General features: G+C 39.7%; 1 protein-coding gene across 4 annotated transcripts in view; it reads right to left on the bottom strand.

Moving 5' to 3' along the window:
- The window catches only part of axo (axotactin), a 608,064-nt gene that overhangs the window by 146,179 nt on the left and 442,610 nt on the right, over window positions 1–19,275 (bottom strand). For all 4 annotated transcript variants that reach the window (XR_010858480.2, XM_067135240.2, XM_067135242.2 and 1 more), the window contains exon 17: window positions 19,046–19,219. Coding sequence is in view for 3 of the 4 variants with exons in the window: in XM_067135240.2 (XP_066991341.1) it covers window positions 19,046–19,219 (174 nt within the window). In the remaining variant the exon portion in view is untranslated. The remainder of the gene's footprint in view (window positions 1–19,045; window positions 19,220–19,275) is intronic.

The raw sequence follows: 19,275 nt of genomic DNA, 5'->3' as shown, positions 1-19,275 counted from the left end.
GAAAACTGAAGAGTTTGCCATAAAATGCGACCTTCAGTATAACTTTCTTGATATGTGCACTTGCGTTGCCTACGCTATATAGAAGGCCTGGACAAGCAGACACATTTCTGGGCGAACGAAAAAGTTCAGGCAATGGCCGCTTGGATTGCGTTTATGTTCTGTTGTTCTCATGTTTTCTCTATATCCTTATATTGAAGATTCATACAATAACGACCGGGCGAGTTGGCCGTGCGCGTAGAGGCGCGCTGCTGTGAGCTTGCATCCGAGAGATAGTAGGTTCGAATCCCACTATCGGCAGCCCTGAAGATGGTTTTCCGTGGTTTCCCATTTTCACACCAGGCAAATGCTGGGGCTGTACCTTAATTAAGGCCACGGCCGCTTCCTTCCAACTCCTAGGCCTTTCCTATCCCATCGTCGCCATAAGACCTATCTGTGTCGGTGCGACGTAAAGCCCCTAGCAAAAAAAAAAAAAAAAAAAAAAAAAACAAAAACCATACAATAACGCGAAATAATACATTTTTATTATCATTATGCCCGGTGTGAATCAGATATAAATATATAAAACAACTTAGAACACACTACACTTCATTGATTTCTTTCATTTTGCACTTGTTTATCGCACAAGAATAAAGAATAGGGAAATAGGCCTAAATAGAAGTACTCGCCCGATTTTTCCCTATTTCCATAATTTCAACACTTTTCTGCTCGGAGGCTTGCTCTTGAATTTGTTTAATAAATCACAGTCATGTGTACTTGATCACAGTGGCTCTGAAACGTCTCTTTAAACTTTGGAGCGGCCAGTAGCTTTACGTCGTACCAACACACATACGTCTTATGGCGAACATGCGATAGGAAAGGTCTAGGAATTGGCAGGAAGTGGCCGTGGCCTTAATTAAGGTACAGCCCCCAGCATTTGCTTGATGTGAAGATGGGAAACCATGGAAAACCATCTCCAGCGCTGCCGACAGTGGGATTCGAACCCACTATCTCCCGGATGCAAGCTCACAGCCGCGCGCCTCTAACCGCACGGCCAACTCGCCCAGTGAACTTTGGAGCGGTAAGGAATTTCAGCTTTTGGAAAAGGTTACATTTTCCGAGATATCCTAACGCCCACGTTGTAAATATTAATACATTTTTAAAAAGAAGACGAATTTGCGTTGGCACATTGTTGGGGAGCAGAATTCCTCTCACAGTACTTACACTGTAATCTGATTTGACAAAGAAAAGAAAAATGAAATGGTGTATGGCTTTTAGTGCCGGGAGTGTCCGAGGGCAAGTTCGGCTCGCCAGATGCAAGTCTTTCGATCTAACTCCCGTAGGCGACCTGCGCGTCATGATGAGGATGAAATGATGATGAAGACGACACGTACATCCAGCCCCTGTGCCAGCAAAATTAACCAATTAAGGTTAACATTCTCGACTCTGCCGGGAATCGAACCCGGGACCCCTGTGACCAAAGGCCAGCACGCTAACCATTTAGCCATGGAGCCGGACATTCGACAAAGTTATCATTAGGAGCCCAAAGAGATACTTTTCTGCTGCCCTGTTGAGAAATAGCAAGCCTCCATTTCTCTCATAAACTCGGATCTTTAGGGAAAAGATGAAAATTTATATTTGTGTATATTTTTTCGCTCAGATGTGCAGTTAGGCACGCAACAATAAACCATCTTAACCAACAGAATGGAAAGAGAAACTTGAAAGTAATTGGTCCCAAGGACTCTGAACTTTGGAGCGTGGGTTGGCGACTACGGGGCCCTTAGCTGAGTCCTGGCATTTCCTCCACTTACTTGTGCCAGGCTCCTCACTTTCAACTGTCCTATCCGACCTTTCTTGGTCAACTCTAGTTCTTTTCCGACCCCGCCGCTATTAGGTTTCCGAGGGCGAGGGAGTCTTTCATTTTCACGCCCTTCGTGGCCCTTGTCTTCCTTTGGCCGATACTTTCATTTTTCGAAGTGTCGGGTTCCTTCCAGCTTTCCTCTCTGATTAGTGCTATACAGAGGGTGGTTGCCTAGTTGTACTTCGTCTTAAATTAATAATCACCACCACCACCTTGACGGCAATGTGGAAGCACATAACTAAACAAGTGTTAAATGCATCTCAGCAACCATCCATATATTGCAAATCGTAAGACCAAATAAATTAAAAAATGACAAAACTCTTCATATTTCATGTTAGACAAGGCCTTACCTTATAAAATGAAGTTTAATATGTTATTTCTTCTCATAAAACATGTTGCAGTAACACACATAACCATAGAATTCGCGCCAAACAACAGAACATAAACGCGAACCTAGCGGTGGAAAAGAGAAAAGCTATTACCCCGCTTTTAATGCAAGAAACTGGCTCTCTGTCCAGGCCTTCTAGTATCTAGTAGGCTTTGGCACTTGCGAGCTCTCTTGTCGACATTCTAAGGCGATGTCGGAGTCGATTAGTAATACACCAGTCACGCAGTGATAGTGGTACGGTACACTACTCTACTTGTGCGAGTTAGAGGTGCGCGGTAGTGGTAACCACTAGTGTTTTTGTTCACGTGTGGTGTGGGAGTGACAAGCAATAGAGACCGACAGTGGAGGAACGTTAGCGGTAACCGGGAATTCCTTACGAGTGGAGCGTGAAATTGTAGTACCTATGGAAGAGGAACCCATAACCAATTCATCCAGTAATACGACACGACAGCAAGGTTCTCAGTCCACTGAGTCTGATGTACAGAGGCGTAATACCGAAGTGGTAGACCGTTCTAATTCTGAACAATCTAACAATCAATCCGAGGCTTCCCAAGTGGCTTCTACACCGGAATATTATAATCGCTTTCATCATGGACCTTTCTTTGTATTTGTTGAATCCATAAACGAGCAAAACATCGGCAATTTACATCCTATGGCACTTGGTCGCCGTTTTTATGAAACCAAACTCAATGTCAAATCGATCCAACGTAAAGGACGTAATCGACTACAAGTTACCTTTCATACGGCTTCTCAAGCAAACGCATTTCTGAGCAATCCTATGCTTGAAACCCTCAAAATTAAAGCGTACATTCCATCCTCACAAGTGTTAAGAGTAGGCATTATTCGTGGAGTTGAAAAAGGTTTATCGAATGATGACATATTACAGTACCTGGAATCCGAGGCACCAGTTAAAAGCGTGCAACGACTTAATCGCCGTGCAATTCAAGATGGGGAAACCCAATACCTGCCTACGGGTTCAGTAAAAATGGTTTTCAGATCACAAACATTACCCTCCTATGTCGCCTTATATAAGGTGTACATGGAAGTTGAACCTTACATCTTTTCCCCCATTCGCTGCCGCAAATGCCAGCGATATGGCCATACAATTCGACAATGTCAAGCGAAAAATGCTCGTTGTGGGAAATGTGCGCAACAACATGAAACCCAGGCATGTACGGAGCAATTCACGCAATGTGCGTACTGTAAAAAAAAAAAACCATGTCACAGGTTCATCAATTTGTCCAGAACATAAGTATCAGGTCACCATTAAAAAATTAATGAGTACTGAACACATATCTTTTCCCGAAGCTAAAGCCCGAATCGCCCTTCCCATTTATCATTCCGAGCAACAAGAACTTCAGTTCCCTCCTCTATCGTCAAATCCCTCATCCCCTTCGACTCCCAACCCGCGTAAGCGTAAGTTCACCCAAGTAATCATGCAATCTCCCCCTCCTACACCCGAACCCGGTTTCGACCGTCAAGGATACATGGCCCTTCTGCGAAACGAACCTTCAGTTACAGTACATTTGATTCCGTCAACGAGTGCCATGCAACAACCTCTGCCACTAGCATATCCCTCAAGTGCGCCCACATCTGCTAGGCAGCAACCCTCTGCAACCCTTCAAGATATACATTATCCTCCTTCCAAGGAACGCCTTCAACAAGAAATCCAGCAATTGCTGGTAATGTTAATTCAAAGTATGGGCCACGAGCCTCAACTTCACCATGTACTATATAAGCTACGAGACTCTATCATGAACATACTAGCATGATTACTTTACTCCAATGGAATTGTCGAAGTGCCGCCTCTAAAATACATGAGTTACAAATTTTGCTGAATGAAACACGAGCTCATTTTATCTGTTTACAAGAAACGTGGTTTCAACCGCATTTCATTTTTCGATTACGAGGTTATCAAGTTTACCGACATGATGGTAACGGCTTTGATGGAGTTGCCACATGTGTTCATACCTCCTTATCAGTTACACATTTCTCTTTACAATATATCATCCCGCACACTTATGCTGTCGGAATAGTACACCATAATACCTGTTTCATCAACATCTATTGCCCTCCCCACATTTACATTACTCAGAATCAATGGATGCATTTTATCCAACAATTTGACACATTTCCACATCTTTTTCTTCTCGGTGATTTTAATTGCCACCACACTGAATGGGGATGTATGGTGGATACAATCAAAGGTTCCAATTTACTTACTACTTCAACTCATCAGAATTTGTTTCTTTTAAACGACGGCTCCCCGACCCGTTTAACTCCGCCTGGATCTCCACCCAGCGCAGTAGACCTTACTTTCTGCCGCACCACTATGGCCCCTGTCACCACCTGGCATACATTATCTGATACTCACACTAGTGACCATTTCCCAATTCTCATCACATATGGTATTCACCCACCACATTCCCAGTTTCAGACACCCTTCTGTATAAGTAACGACCGATTTATAAAAACTTCAATGTTGCTAACTATCAATCATACCTCAATTATATCTTGCAGCAGAAACATAAGTCCCCTCTTTCCTTTTCCCTCTTACTCCCTTATTTAACCCAATATTTAAACATGTTTCATCCGTGCCGACCATTAAAAGTGACGACCCATCCACAGGAATACGAACTAAAATGGTGGGACAAAGAATGTCACGATTTTATTCATAAGCGCAAACAATTATTTAAACAATATCGCCAATCGATGACGCAGCAGCATTATTTTCAATTGCGAAACCATATCGCGAAAACAAAACTCGTCTTTAATGCAAAAAAGCGAAAAGCTTGGCAATCTTTTATTTCTCAATTAACTCCACAGCTTCCAGCAACGAAATTTTAGAACGCGATCCGCATGATCACGAGAACTTTCCAATACCAAACTTCTTCTGCTTATCCGCGACAAGTTCTAGAAGATTTTTTATACACCCTTGCCCCTGTTACCGTAAATCCATTCTTTCTACCCACCTCACAGAATAATTCTTGTTTTTTTATTTCCCTTTTGAATCCAATTGCATATAATGAATTACACTCTGTATTATGTACCATCAATAGCTCCTCACCAGGACCTGATGCAATTAATTATCAAATGCTCAAGGCCTTACCCCCCCCCCCCCCCCCCATGTCCAAATTTATTTACTCAAATATTATAATAGTATTTTCGAGACATTACATGTACCAGCATCATGGAACGAGTTTTTCATCACACCCATCCTGAAACCAACAAAACGACCTACCGAACCTGACAATTTCCGAGGCATAGTTCTGGGATCGTGTATACGCAAAGTTTTTTGTAAAATCCTTATGAAACGAATGGCGTGGGTATTGGAATATCACTCGCTATTACCCAAGTATGAGTTTGCCTTTCGACGGAGTAACAGTACACAAGACCGTATCATTATTTTCTTACTCGACATCTTACTAGCAAAATGGCGGAAACAATCTATCGTAGCAGTCTTTTTGGATATTAAAGATGCCTATGATGCTGTATTATTGCATATCCTCTGGGAGAAATTATTTAGTGCTGGATTCCCCATCCAATTCATTTCTATTTTAAATCAACTATTTACTAACCGCCGGTTAACTATTAAATCTCCCCAACACACAATTGATAGCCGTTACACATCACAAGGTTTACTACAGGGATCGATACTCAGTGGAATTTTGTTTGCCCTTTACATGAAAGAGCTCGAATCTCTTGTGCTACCACACGCCCGTATTCTAGCTTACGCGGATGATTATGTTATTTATTGTGCTGACTCCCACATTGACCTTTGTAGAGACACAATATCTCGGGTTTTAAGTTTAGTCTTTCAGTGGCTAACGGCCCATGGACTTTCCCTTTCTATACCTAAATGTGCAGCGATGATCTTTACACATAAACGAACCTTTGATAAAAGCCCTATTAACTTTGACACCTATAGCATTCCCTTGGTTTCACAACACTTATATTTAGGAATATATATCGATCAAAAACTCACATGGCAAACTCATATACGACACCTTATTAGGAAATCTGATCGTTATATCACCATTTTACGAATGGTAACGAAACGTGCATGGGGTGCTGACCCCTTGTCAGCACTACAGCTATATCATGCAACCATTCGGTCCATACTTGATTATAGCGCCCATATTATTGATTTAACCTCTAAACATAGTTTATTAGCGTTGGATCGTCTCCAATTTTCAGCACTACGTATCAGTGTGGGTGCCCTCCGCACAACACCAACTAACGCTTTATTAGTAGAAACTACGGAAGAACCACTGTACATTCGCAGGATAAAACTTTCCAAAAAATTCCTACTTAAACATATTAGTAGAACGAACTCCCTTATTGTCCCTAAATTACAATTATTATATGAATACTATCAACAGCGTCCTCCTCCCAATCATCGGTATCCCGCCATATATATGGCTTATGCTGAAATCCACCATCTTACTGAGACTATATTTCGTACACCACGTGTTAATACGTATTCATACCACTATGATATTCAAACATTCCGTCCTTCTATTATCATTGCCCCTTCTGATGCATCAATCCAATCAATGTCTACACCTTATCCCACATTATATGCTCATAAGAAATTTAAAAGTCCCATAACTACACCAGATTACCACCTATTTACCGATGGGTCAAAATCAAATACTGGAGTCGGAGCAGCATTTTACGATCCACAACTACTCATTAGCTTTAAATATCCGTTACCTAATAATTTAACTATTTTTACAGCAGAATTATATGCCATATACCAAGCCCTCGTATATGTTCAACAGTTGCAATCCAAAAAAATAAATATATTCAGCGATTCTCAAAGTGTTTTACAAGCTCTGCATTCACTCGCCCGTCATACAAATACATATGTCTACGAAGTCAAGTCTCTTCTATTTCGACTCGAAACATCCGGTTTTGTTATAACGCTAATATGGATTAAAGGGCATAATCGACACGTAGGCAACGATATGGCCGATATAGCAGCGAAAGACGCCAGTGCAGATACCGCGAATATATTACAAATCAAAATTCCGATTCCCGACTTCTTTCCACATATCAAAACTGCAGCTCAACACACATGGTGCACACAATGGCGATTATCTGCTCGTACGAAAGGCCAACATTACTATCAAATTCAACCGAGTATTCCCACACTGCCGTGGTTTGCAAATGGTACGTATACACGTCACATTACCAATATCATCCGACTACGTTTTAATCATGCCTTAACCCCAGTATATTTAACTCGATTTTACATTACGAACGACCCAACTTGTTCTTGTGGAGAATCTGAGGGCGATAGTGACCACCTGTTTTTTCATTGCCCCCAATATGCACATCACCAGACCATTTTAATGCAGAAATTACTCAAAGTTCAAGTATCTTTCCCTACACGACTTTCAGTTTTGTTGCACCAACCTTCGCCTACGATCATTACTATTTTAAACGAGTACCTTGATAACACTCACATCAAATTGTAATTATGATTTAGTCTTTCAGTTGTTTTGTTCCGACATGTTTGTGAGGTGGCACTTCTAAATGTCCCTGGTGAGTAGATACTGTCTCAAGGTTTTTATTACTTTCCGATCTTGTACAGTGTAACACGTTACTCCTATTCCAGCTTACTAAGTTCTTTGTGTCCCTGCTCAGTACCGAATGTAATACCTCCATGAACCTCCTCATACCCGATATAATTTTTCTTCTTTAAGTGCATCCATCTACGTGTGATCATGCTAAAATCGGGCATTAGTGATGTAATCGTGTGCTTTTGTGATATAAGTGTAATATATTAATGATCTTGTGACTGGGAAAGAATTTTTTGAATCCCAAATAAATATCCGCAAGACAAGACGAGACAAGATTAGTAATACACGTCAACTGCTGTTCCATAAAGAAACTTCCAGATAAATGTCCAAACTGCCAAATAAATTTATACCACACTTTTATCTGGCTGTCGTAGTACAGGCCCTTAGAAATGAAAGAGGAGAACATGTTTCGTAACAAACACATAAATAACATGGTCATTAGCAGTTGTAAACTCATTAGAAATAAAGGCTAAGTAACGATGGCTTAATTTTAATACTCTACTCTGAAATTAAGTAAGAATGTGATACACCTCAAAATATGGCAGAGCACATCACTGGTTTCAGAGGTTAATTTATATTTTCTCACGTCTGTTCAAGTTTTGGAGAGCCCTATTCCCATGTAAATTTATAGCGAGAATGTTATTTCTCTACTGGAGCTTGGAATATGTTTTCACGATGCATGTAGTTCAGTTAAGTTAGGTTAGGTGATGGTGCTTGAATAAGAAACCTGAAACATTTGCCACAAAATGCGATTGATCATTTTCGGTACCATATTGTTTTCATGCATGTGCACTTGCAAGATCTCTTGTAGACATTTGAAGGCGATATTGGAGTCAATTAGTAATACCCGTCGACTGCTGTTCTCTGAAAGAAAATTCAAAATGGAAAAGGATAACATGTTTTCGTAATAAATGCATAAATAACGTGGCTGATAGCAGTTAACTCATTAGAAGTAAAGGCTGAAGTAAACAATCGCTTAATTTTAATGTTATATACTGAAATTTAGTAAGAACGTGATACACTTCAAGAGATGGCAGAGTACATCACTGATTTCAAAGGGTAATTTATTTTTTCTCACATCTAGTTAAATTTTGGAAAGGCTGTTCCCATCTAAATTTGTAGTGAGGTTATTATTTCTTTATGTGCACTTGAAATATGCTTTCATGATACATATACAGTTAGGTTAGGTGACGCTGTTTGAAGAAGAAAACTGGAATGTTTGCCACAGAGGCCTCTGGAGTGATACTTTTTTTTTTTTTTTCAGAATGAAATTAAACCTACCCTTTCACATAGTAGTATTGGATTTCAAAAAATAACAAACGAGTATACCATAGTGTGGATATCACCCGCGAAAACACAAGTTTTGAACAAACTGATTGCCGTTTCATACCGATTTTAATATGTATGGGGGTGTTTGTGACTTTTACAAAAATATGGATGTAACGACAATCTGTTATAGCAAGTATTCTACGATTCTACGATCACTACTCTGAATTGCCATTGAGGAGTGAAACAATTCAGACCAATATTACATTGATGAACTAGTGGACAATATGCCTAGACAAATTCAGGCATTCGTTAATGCAAGGGGATGTTTTACACACCAAAACAATTGCATCACCCCTGAGTGTCATTTAATCATATAAGAAAAGGCTAAGAATCTACCACCTGGGCGACTGCCCTAAACGCAGATCAGTAGTGATTGATTGATTGATTGATTGATTGATTGATTGATTGATTGATTGATTGATTGATTGATTGATTGATCAATTGATTGACTGATTCTCGCTATAACAGATTTCTACTGTAAATTAAAAGCACTTCAGTTAGATTGTAATGGCATTTCTTGAGAAAATGTGGATTTATCAAGGCCAAATGAACTATTTACTTTGAAAGAGCTAAATTTGGGAATTACCTATGTAATATCTGTTGATGTTAATGTTCCTCAGATCAACTGAAAGAGGGTATGTCACCAGAAGAGATAGAGAAAATATTGAGAAATGCATCATGCAAGGGAAGATGCAAGGTATAAGACCATGGAGAAGAACAGCGTGCTGATGGATTGACCAGATTAAGAAGCTCACTCATTTACCTCTTCAGCAGACCTTAAAAAGAGCTGAAAACCATCCAGGATGGAGTTAATAGGGCCATGATGCTCAGTAATGGGTAAAATGTATTGTGATGATGATACTTATGGAAGAAGATGAACAATTTACACACACAAAATAATTGCATCACCCCTGAGTGTCATTTAACTGGGTTGCTATCCTGGCCTATCCTATGCAGACCAGAAAGACGACCCTTAAGAGATGTTTGTAAACATACTCACAACTGCAGTACCCCAATCCCAAGCCCAAGATGAGACCCAGCTCTCAAACCTAGGTATCATGGGGCACGGTGCAGGTAGACCCAACATTATGCTGAATGGTCACTTTAGAATCGGCATGAAGTCCTTTTTACCAATGACTTTTGCATAGGTTTTGTTTCTGATGATCGTCAGCCATATGATTAGAGGCAGTCTGGTCAGGCTTCACGGTGGTGGAACAGTTTACCAGGGGTAATGTTTGATCCTTTTCCAAAATCTGTGCAGGTATTCAAGAAGAGAATAAACAGCAACAGGGAAAATAAATGAAATGTTAGAGGGCATTCGGCCAGTACAGGCTATTGTAAATAAAAAATGTATGTTAAAAAAAGAAAATTCCATCCCCTGGTCCATGGAGTTTGGACAGCCAAAGTAGGGGACTGCCTGTAGGGGTGAAGTACAGTGGGGACTTTGAGGGCCCTGGGACTGCTATGGTAGCTGTGAAGGCCCTTCAGGAACTCTGAAAAGTGGTGGCAAAAGGGGGCTCTGGTTAAGACGCAGCAGGTCGTTATGCTACTTAGGTTCCAAAATGGGTAAAAAAAAAAAAAAAGTAAATAAATGCAATGTAAGTTTTAATCTTATACCAGTTGCATAGTATTATTTGAAGTAATTCCACATACTGTATATGAGTTGACTATGTTTGTAAGTATAGGAGATATTATAAGTAGAATTTTGTAAACAATATAAATTTATTAAGGATGATCTGTTTGTTTAATAGAAAAAAATTGTTAGCATAAATTGTATATTATTGTATTCTAGAAAATTTTTTTTCTTCTCTTGTTAATTTAAAATTTAGTGCTTGACAATAATGTATTTTAGTGTACCATTTGCCACCGAGGTAGACACCTCATTTGCAAATAAAGAGATTTTGATTTTGATTTTGATTTTGATTTGAGGATGGAAGGATGGTATGTGCATACCTGCCAACTTTACAAAACCAAAAATCAGGAGATTTTGATATGAAAATGAGGAAAAATCAGGAGATACAATTGGTCAAAACTGCTTGTCTTACACAATACAGTACTTTGATATTTTTATAACACTTATAGTCTCAAAGCCTGACTGTTGCTACACAAGGCTGCAAGGCTAAAAATTACAAATATCTATTACCTCACAGGAAATATGTGAGATGATGATCGGTCTCTGATAAGCCTTCCGAAAATATTATGAACTTGTGCTCCACATGTGTGAATCGGTCATGCACTTAAATGCCATTACTTAGCAAATGCATAGATTAATATATTGCATCAAGCGCAATGCTATTTGTATCAAATAACTAGCTGTTGTGCCCGTGCTTCGGTACAGAATTCTCAGAAAGACTTTCCTTATAGTTTTCCCAACTGAAGTCAGCATAGGTCATTACAATGACTATGAATGTCATGATTAAAAGTAATGCTGTCACATGAAATATTCAATAAAATTTAAAAAAGCACATTTTCTCACTTTTAAAGACAAGTACTACAGTGTCGATCTAACAGTTCAAAGTTCCAGAGCTAGAATGACCAGGCCGCAGACAGCCGCGAACACTCCTGTGTCATTATTCAATTTAAGATGATGCTTGTTGTTTAAAGGGACCTAACATCTAGGTCATTGACCCCTAATGGTAAAAAATGAGACTAAATGTAATGACACTTTAGAAGTCCAAAATCATCCACTGACCAGAATTCAAAACGTGATGACGAAGAATGATTGGATGGATATAAATTTAAAACAATCAGTAGATCCGACCCGCAATGCCCCACATTCCTAGAATCTAGCGTTAATCAATAGTATTACTGAACAAGGGACTGCTTCTAGAGCACAATCCTGAATCGATATAGGTTGTAGTCTAAAGGGGTCCAAAATCCAGCCCCTCATAATGGTACTTATCTTTAGGACAGTAGAACTATGGTATTTGCCATGTTGCGGTACTAATCAAAAGTAGCATAGACTCACGATATTCCACACATTATGGTACTACTCACGGGTAATGCAATGCGCACATGTAACACAGACCTATAGTGTTTCCGCATTGCGGCGTTACTTACAGGCAACGCAAACCTATGGTGTTCCTCACATCGGTGTACTAATCACAGGGGCTCGTACTATCCCGTGGTGTACCTCACATAGTGGGTACTAATCATAGGCAAGGCAGACCCATGGTGTCGCTCATACAGTAGTACTAATCACAGTTATTGTAAAACTCACCCTGATTCACACACTGTCACTACTAATCACAAACCTATTGTGTACCTAACATAGTGGTAAAAACGACCCGTGGTGTTCCCCGTGTTGTGGTACTAATTATAAGTAGTCTCATGGTTCTTATTCAAACATCCCTAGGTCACCCCATTTAGTCGCCTCTTATGGTAGGCAGGGGATACCGTGGGTGTATTATTCGCTGTGTCCCCCACCCACAGGGGGGTGTGTGTGTTTGTTCCAAGAGAGCTATTTTATTTTGCTCAAGTCCACCGGCAAGCTGGTTAGGACCCCCCGCCACCTGGAACGCGCCACGTGGGAGTATCACCTCTCCCTATACTATGCCAGTGTAGTAGGTTTGTGGTTATTCCATTCAAGTGTGCACACTGCTCATTCCAATCACTGCCTCAGAGAAGGATCGAATAGCTGGAATACTATGATGATCCAGTGTGTTACATACCAGTAGAATCAGAAAATTTATGAATCAGAGGAATGGCATGCTAAAGAAGAGAGAGATCTAACTCCCCAGCTACTTCCCACCAATATTCAGGCAGGCTGTTGTACTACTGAAGGTACGCAACAGTAGTCCCATCTATTGGAGATAAATGGCAGCAGAATACACAAAGCACATCACAACAAACAATGGTCAATGTAATTTTATTGTTGATCAATTTTATGAGCTGTCTATATTGCAGGCCTTCACATTTAGTTTTCTTCCGACTCTGTGATATTAGAGCATCTAATGTAAAGCGAGTCTTCCTTTCTTTTATGACTTCCTCTTGTGCTATTATTCAAGTGATCGTTCCTTCATGACACTTTTCTCATTCTTATAATCGTCTTCACAATATTATTATAGTCAGTACAGTGAAATGAAGTGGCACATGACTTTTAGTGCCGGGAGTGTCCGAGGACTTGTTCGGCTCGCCAGGTGCAGGTCTTTTGATTTGACACCCGCAGGCGACCTGTGCGTCGTGATGAGGATGAAATGATGATGAAGACGACACATACACCCAGCCCCCGCGCCAGAGAAATTAACCAATGATGGTTAAAATCCCTGACCCTGCCAGGAATCGAACCCGGGACCCCTGTGACCAAGGGCCAGCACACTAACTATTTAGTCATGGAGCCAGACGGTAAAACTGAATAAGACATAAATAACCAGAAATTGTACTTTCTATAACTTTTGTTTTGCAGTACTTTTCCAGTCCGCCACTGTGGTGTAGTGGTTGGTGTGATTAGCTGCCACCCCCCCGGAGGCCCAGGTTCGATTCCCGGCTCTGCCGCAAAATTTGAAAAGTGGTACGAGGGCTGGAATGGGGTCCACTCAGCCTCGGGAGGTCAATTGAGTAGAGGTGGGATCTCCACATCTTTATGCACGGTCCTTTTTTTAGCTTGCTCCATGTGTCAGGGGAACATGCACAGAAGGTGATAGTGCAGCCAGGTGACTCGTTTGCCGAGGAATATATTGCTTGATGACCAGCTAAGATGATCTAATGCAGTATGGTAGCGATAACCATTGCTTCACAGCAATAGTTTAGTTTAACATCTGTGGTGTTGGTAGCATGTTCAATGTGTTTGCTTTAAAATAACGTAGTTTCAGTAGGAATACTAAAGTAATCTTATGTTTAATGAGTGATGTATACAGTAGAACAGCGTGTATTCATTGTGTTGTGCTATGCAAAGCATTCTTCCTATACAGAGTGCTGCTTTCGATTCATTCACAAATTTTCTGGCATCCTACCTCCCCACAGGAGTGAAAATGAAAAACTACAACCTGTTTTCCAGTCTTTGACTGGGTCAGGGATGTAATGAATGAACCATATATATAGGCTGTTATTACAATGGGGTCGCCACTCCCAAAGTGATTTTTTATTAAAGACTGATAAATGCTATGAAATGATAATGGAGAGTTTTGCTGGAATGAAAGATGATAGGGAAAACCAGAGTGCCTGGAGAAAAACCTGTCCCACCTCCGCTTTGTCCAGCACAAATCTTACATGGAGTGACCGGGATTTGAACCACGGTATCCAGTGGTGAGAGGCCAACGCGCTGCCGTCTGAGCCACGGAGGTTCCCCCAATAGGAGTATGGTATGTAAATTAGTAAAGAAGTTCTGCACCACCGGGATCACTCTTAACAAGAAATCACACAGGAGATGAACCGTTTTAACAGAGGAAAAGCTTGACGAAATGGGAGCTCTCTTGGAAAGAACTCCAACAAAATCCCTGTCGTATCTCGTTGTACAAGCTAATGTGTCATTCTTCTGCCCACAAAGCAGCAAAGCCGTTAAAGGCAAAACCGTACAAACCCACCCCTCCCCAATATTTAAGAGGACCTGACAGTTTCGCTAGGGTTCAGTATTGTAACTGGTTGCTTCAGTCAATTCACGATTGGTATGTTGACCCAGAACTTTTATTTTATAGTGATGAAGCATGGCTACACATAAGTGGCTATGTAAATAGTCAAATCAATCATTACTGGTGTGCAGAAAATCCCCATCAGCTGTATGTCCGTCCACTTCATGATGTAAAGATCGGAGTCTGGTGCGCAATAAGTGCTCACAGAATTATAGGGCCTACATTTTCCATGAAACAATAAATGCTGATCGATATATAGACCTCATTCTCAGACCATTCTTTCAAGAGTTGATGGAAGAGTAAAGGAGTAATGGTTACTTCATGCAAGATAATGCAACAGCACACACTGTGCTATCAGTCTATGGAGGTAATACAGAAAGCTTTCGAAGATTGTGTGGTTAATTATCCCCCTAGATCTCCTGATTTAAATCCCATGATTATTACCTGTGGGGGGATGCTGAAGGAAACAGTGTATGTGAACAACCGTCACACAACAGAAGAAATACAAGAGAACATTACATAAGTTATTTCAAACATCACACGGGCTGAGATTCGCTGAATGTTTGCAAACCTATTTACGAGGTGTCACGTATGTTTGACAGCTGAGGGACAACATTTTGAACATCAATTGTAATGCCAGGTAGGTTTTAGACTAATAGTTTCAATAGAAATGGATTTCTATAAGTGTGAATTGTCATGAGTAGTGGGGAGGAAAAGCTCACATTATACTGGGTAGCGACGGAGTGTCATTGCACCAGCCGTGCCATGCTTTGAGTGGTGCTGTGGAGCAAGTTTAAAAAAGAAGACCCTGTACAATGATAGCATTGGAAGAAATGGTTGAATTTATTCATTATCTAATGATGTGGCAGGATTAAGACTGCAGAGTGGAATCGGTGGAAATTTCCTAATTTATTGTTTTAAAAATTATTTTTTTGGTGTTGTATAAGATATTATCTGGTATAGACTGTTGAACTTGGAAGAATTCTGTTTTGGACATTTTTTTTGTATTGTATCAAAATGATAATTTATCGGTGAATTTTAATTTTTTTTTTTTTAAATTGTGAAACAGTGTGTACTTACACAGAAATGGATTTCTATAAGTGTGAATTGCCGTGAGTACTGGGAAGGAAAAGCACGCATTATACTGGCTAGCGACAGAGTGTCATTGCGCCAGCCGTGCCATGCTTTGAGTGGTGCTGTGGAGCGAGTAAAAAAGAAAAAAAGACCCTGTACAATTCATTGGAAGAAATGGTTGAATTTATTCATTATCTAATGATATGGAATCGGTGGAAATTTCTTATATACAATACAATCAATACAATCAATACAATCAATACTGATCTGCATTTAGGGCAGTCGCCCAGATGGCAGATTCCCTATCTGTTGCTTTCCTAGCCTTTTCCTAAATGATTTCAAAAAAATTGGAAATTTATTGAACATCTCCCTTGGTAAGTTATTCCAGTCCCTAACTCCCCTTCCTATAAATGAATATTTGCCCCAGTTTGTCCTCTTGAATTCCAACTTTATCTTCATATTGTGATCTTTCCTACTTTTATAAACGCCATTCAAACTTATTCGTCTACTAATGTCATTCCACGCCATCTCTCCGCTGACAGCTCGGAGCATACCACTGAATCGAGCAGCTCTTCTTCTTTCTCTCAATTCTTCCCAACCCAAACATTGCAACATTTTTGTAACGCTACTCTTTTGTCGGAAATCACCCAGAACAAATCGAGCTGCTTTTCTTTGGATTTTTTCCAGTTCTTGAATCAGTTAATCCTGGTGAGGGTCCCATACACTGGAACCATACTCTAGTTGGGGTCTTACCAGAGACTTATATGCCCTCTCCTTTACATCCTTACTACAACCCCTAAACACCCTCATAACCATGTGCAGAGATCTGTACCCTTTATTTACAATCCCATTTATGTGATTACCCCAATGAAGATCTTTCCTTATATTAACACCTACATACTTACAATGATCCCCAAAAGGAACTTTCACCGCATCAACGCAGTAATTAAAACTGAGAGGACTTTTCCTATTTGTGAAACTCACAACCTGACTTTTAACCCCGTTTATCAACATACCATTGCCTGCTGTCCATCTCACAACATTTTCGAGGTCACGTTGCAGTTGCTCACAATCTTGTAACTTATTTATCACTCTATAGAGAATAACATCATCTGCAAAAAGCCTTACCTCTGATTCCACTCCTTTACTCATATCATTTATATATATAAGAAAACATAAAGGTCCAATAATACTGCCTTGAGGAATTCCCCTCTTAATTATTACAGGGTCAGATAAAGCTTCACCTACTCTAATTCTCTGAGATCTATTTTCTAGAAATATAGCAACGCATTCAGTCACTCTTTTGTCTGGTCCAATTGCACTCATTTTTGCCAGTAGTCTCCCATGATCCACCCTATCAAATGCTTTAGACAGGTCAATCGTGATACAGTCCATTTGACCTCCAGAATCCAAGATATCTGCTATATCTTGCTGGAATCCTACAAGTTGAGCTTCAGTGGAATAACCTTTCCTAAAACCGAATTGCCTTCTATCGAACCAGTTATTAACTTCACAAACATGTCTAATATAATCAGAAAGAATGCCTTCCAAAGCTTACATACAATGCACGTCAAACTTACTGGCCTGTAATTTTCAGCTTTATGTCTATCACCCTTTCCTTTATACACAGGGGCTACTATAGCAACTCTCCATTCATCTGGTATAGCTCCTCCGACCAAACAACAATAAAATAAGTACTTCAGATATGGTACTATATCCCAACCCATTGTCTTTAGTATATCCCCAGAAATCTGATCAATTCCAGCCGCTTTTCTAGTTTTCAACTTTTGTATCTTATTGTAAATGTCATTGTTATCATATGTAAATTTTATTACTTCTTTGGCCTTAGTCTCCTCCTCTATCTGGACATTATCCTTGTAACCAACAATCTTTACATACTGCTGACTGGATACTTCTGCCTTTTGAAGATCCTCACATACACACTCCCCTTGTTCATTAATTATTCCTGGAATGTCCTTCTTGGAACCTGTTTCTGCCTTAATTTATTGTTTTAAAAATATTTTAAAAATAAAGATAATGCGGTGGCACACACTGTGCTAATCAGTCTATGGAAGTTTTCAGAGATCGTGTGGTTAATTATTCCCCTAGATCTCCTAATTTAAATCCCGTGATTATTACGTGTGGGGGGATGCTGAAGGGAAAAGTGTTTCCTGTTGCGTAAAAAAATGTTCTCGAACATTTGTCAACGAAAATGAAGAGACTTCTGATTGGTGAAAATAAGGTCAAATGTAATTGGTGAATGTGAAAGTCGAGGTTGAAGCCTGTATTTTGATTGGTTCTTTTGGTGGTTGCACCATTTCCTGTTTCTCAATCTTACCCACTCCTTCGTTGGGAGCGAGATAGTCTCTGCATCTTTGTTTTTTGACCATCCTAGAGAGCGGACGCGCTCCCGCATCGGTCCTGTCCTATCTTGGGGTAAGAATTGTTTCTTCTTTTATTTTGGATATTAACTTCATTTAAATGTAGATATTTCTTTTCTTGCACAGGAGTTTATCCTCGAGATTCACGTTCACCACTAAAATTGTCAAAATGATTTAGCTTTCCAGTTAAGATTGTGTACATTTTGTTTCAGAGGCAATTCCCTTTTTATTTTAACCTTGTAACTAATAATGTAATTAACTTATTCCTCAGGTTTGCCTTCCGTAGCTCTGTATCACCTAACACGTGCACTTAAAATACATGCCCATTACTGGAAGCATTTTAGGTAGTGATGCAAGTTTTCTGTGCCTCTGTGTTAGGATCTTTTTTTTCCTACCTTGTGTAAATTGGGATTACCCATCATTTAAATCATCATGTATCGTTGGATACTTCTTTTTAAAGTTGATATTAAAATTTCTTTGGTGCATTGCACATGTCTGCAGACGTGGTTTAACACTTAAATTTACCTTATAAATATTTTTGAGTTTTCTTTTGTACTTTCTATTATGAGTTTTGCCTTGTTTCCTTTTAAAACAAATATTTGTTATTCAAGCGTAATTACCCTCTACATTTTCTCCCTTCACAAAGGCTACGCATTCCATTTACCGTGCAGGGTTCCATACCGCTTTCCACATCCATTCTGTAGTTGTCATGTTTCCCAACCTGTTGTTTACGTTTTATAGTGTTGAACCTTAATTTAATTTTACTGTTTTTACTGTGTTCATAAATTTATTATTATTATTATTATTATTATTATTATTATTATTATTATTATTATTATTATTATTATTATTATTAACGGTGACATGATATTTTCACTTACCGCTAGTGAGAGCTACCATGAAAGATGGGTGATGCAGTCTTATTGGAGGCTGGTAGAGTAAAATGGCTTTCTCTCCTGTTGTTCGGAAACTGAAGGAAATATCTCCTTTCCTCCATCCTGGAACTTCGATGTATGATTGACTAGATGTAAACGTTACAACATACTTCTGTGTATCTGGAAAAAGACATTTTTAAAAAAATTAAAAATGAGTGGAACAAAGGAATACCGGT

This window comes from Anabrus simplex, chromosome 1, assembly GCF_040414725.1.
Source record: "Anabrus simplex isolate iqAnaSimp1 chromosome 1, ASM4041472v1, whole genome shotgun sequence".
NCBI lineage: Eukaryota > Metazoa > Arthropoda > Insecta > Orthoptera > Tettigoniidae > Anabrus > Anabrus simplex.
The sequence above is the reverse complement of the archived record's forward strand: the minus strand, read 5'-3'. Positions and strand labels throughout refer to the sequence as shown.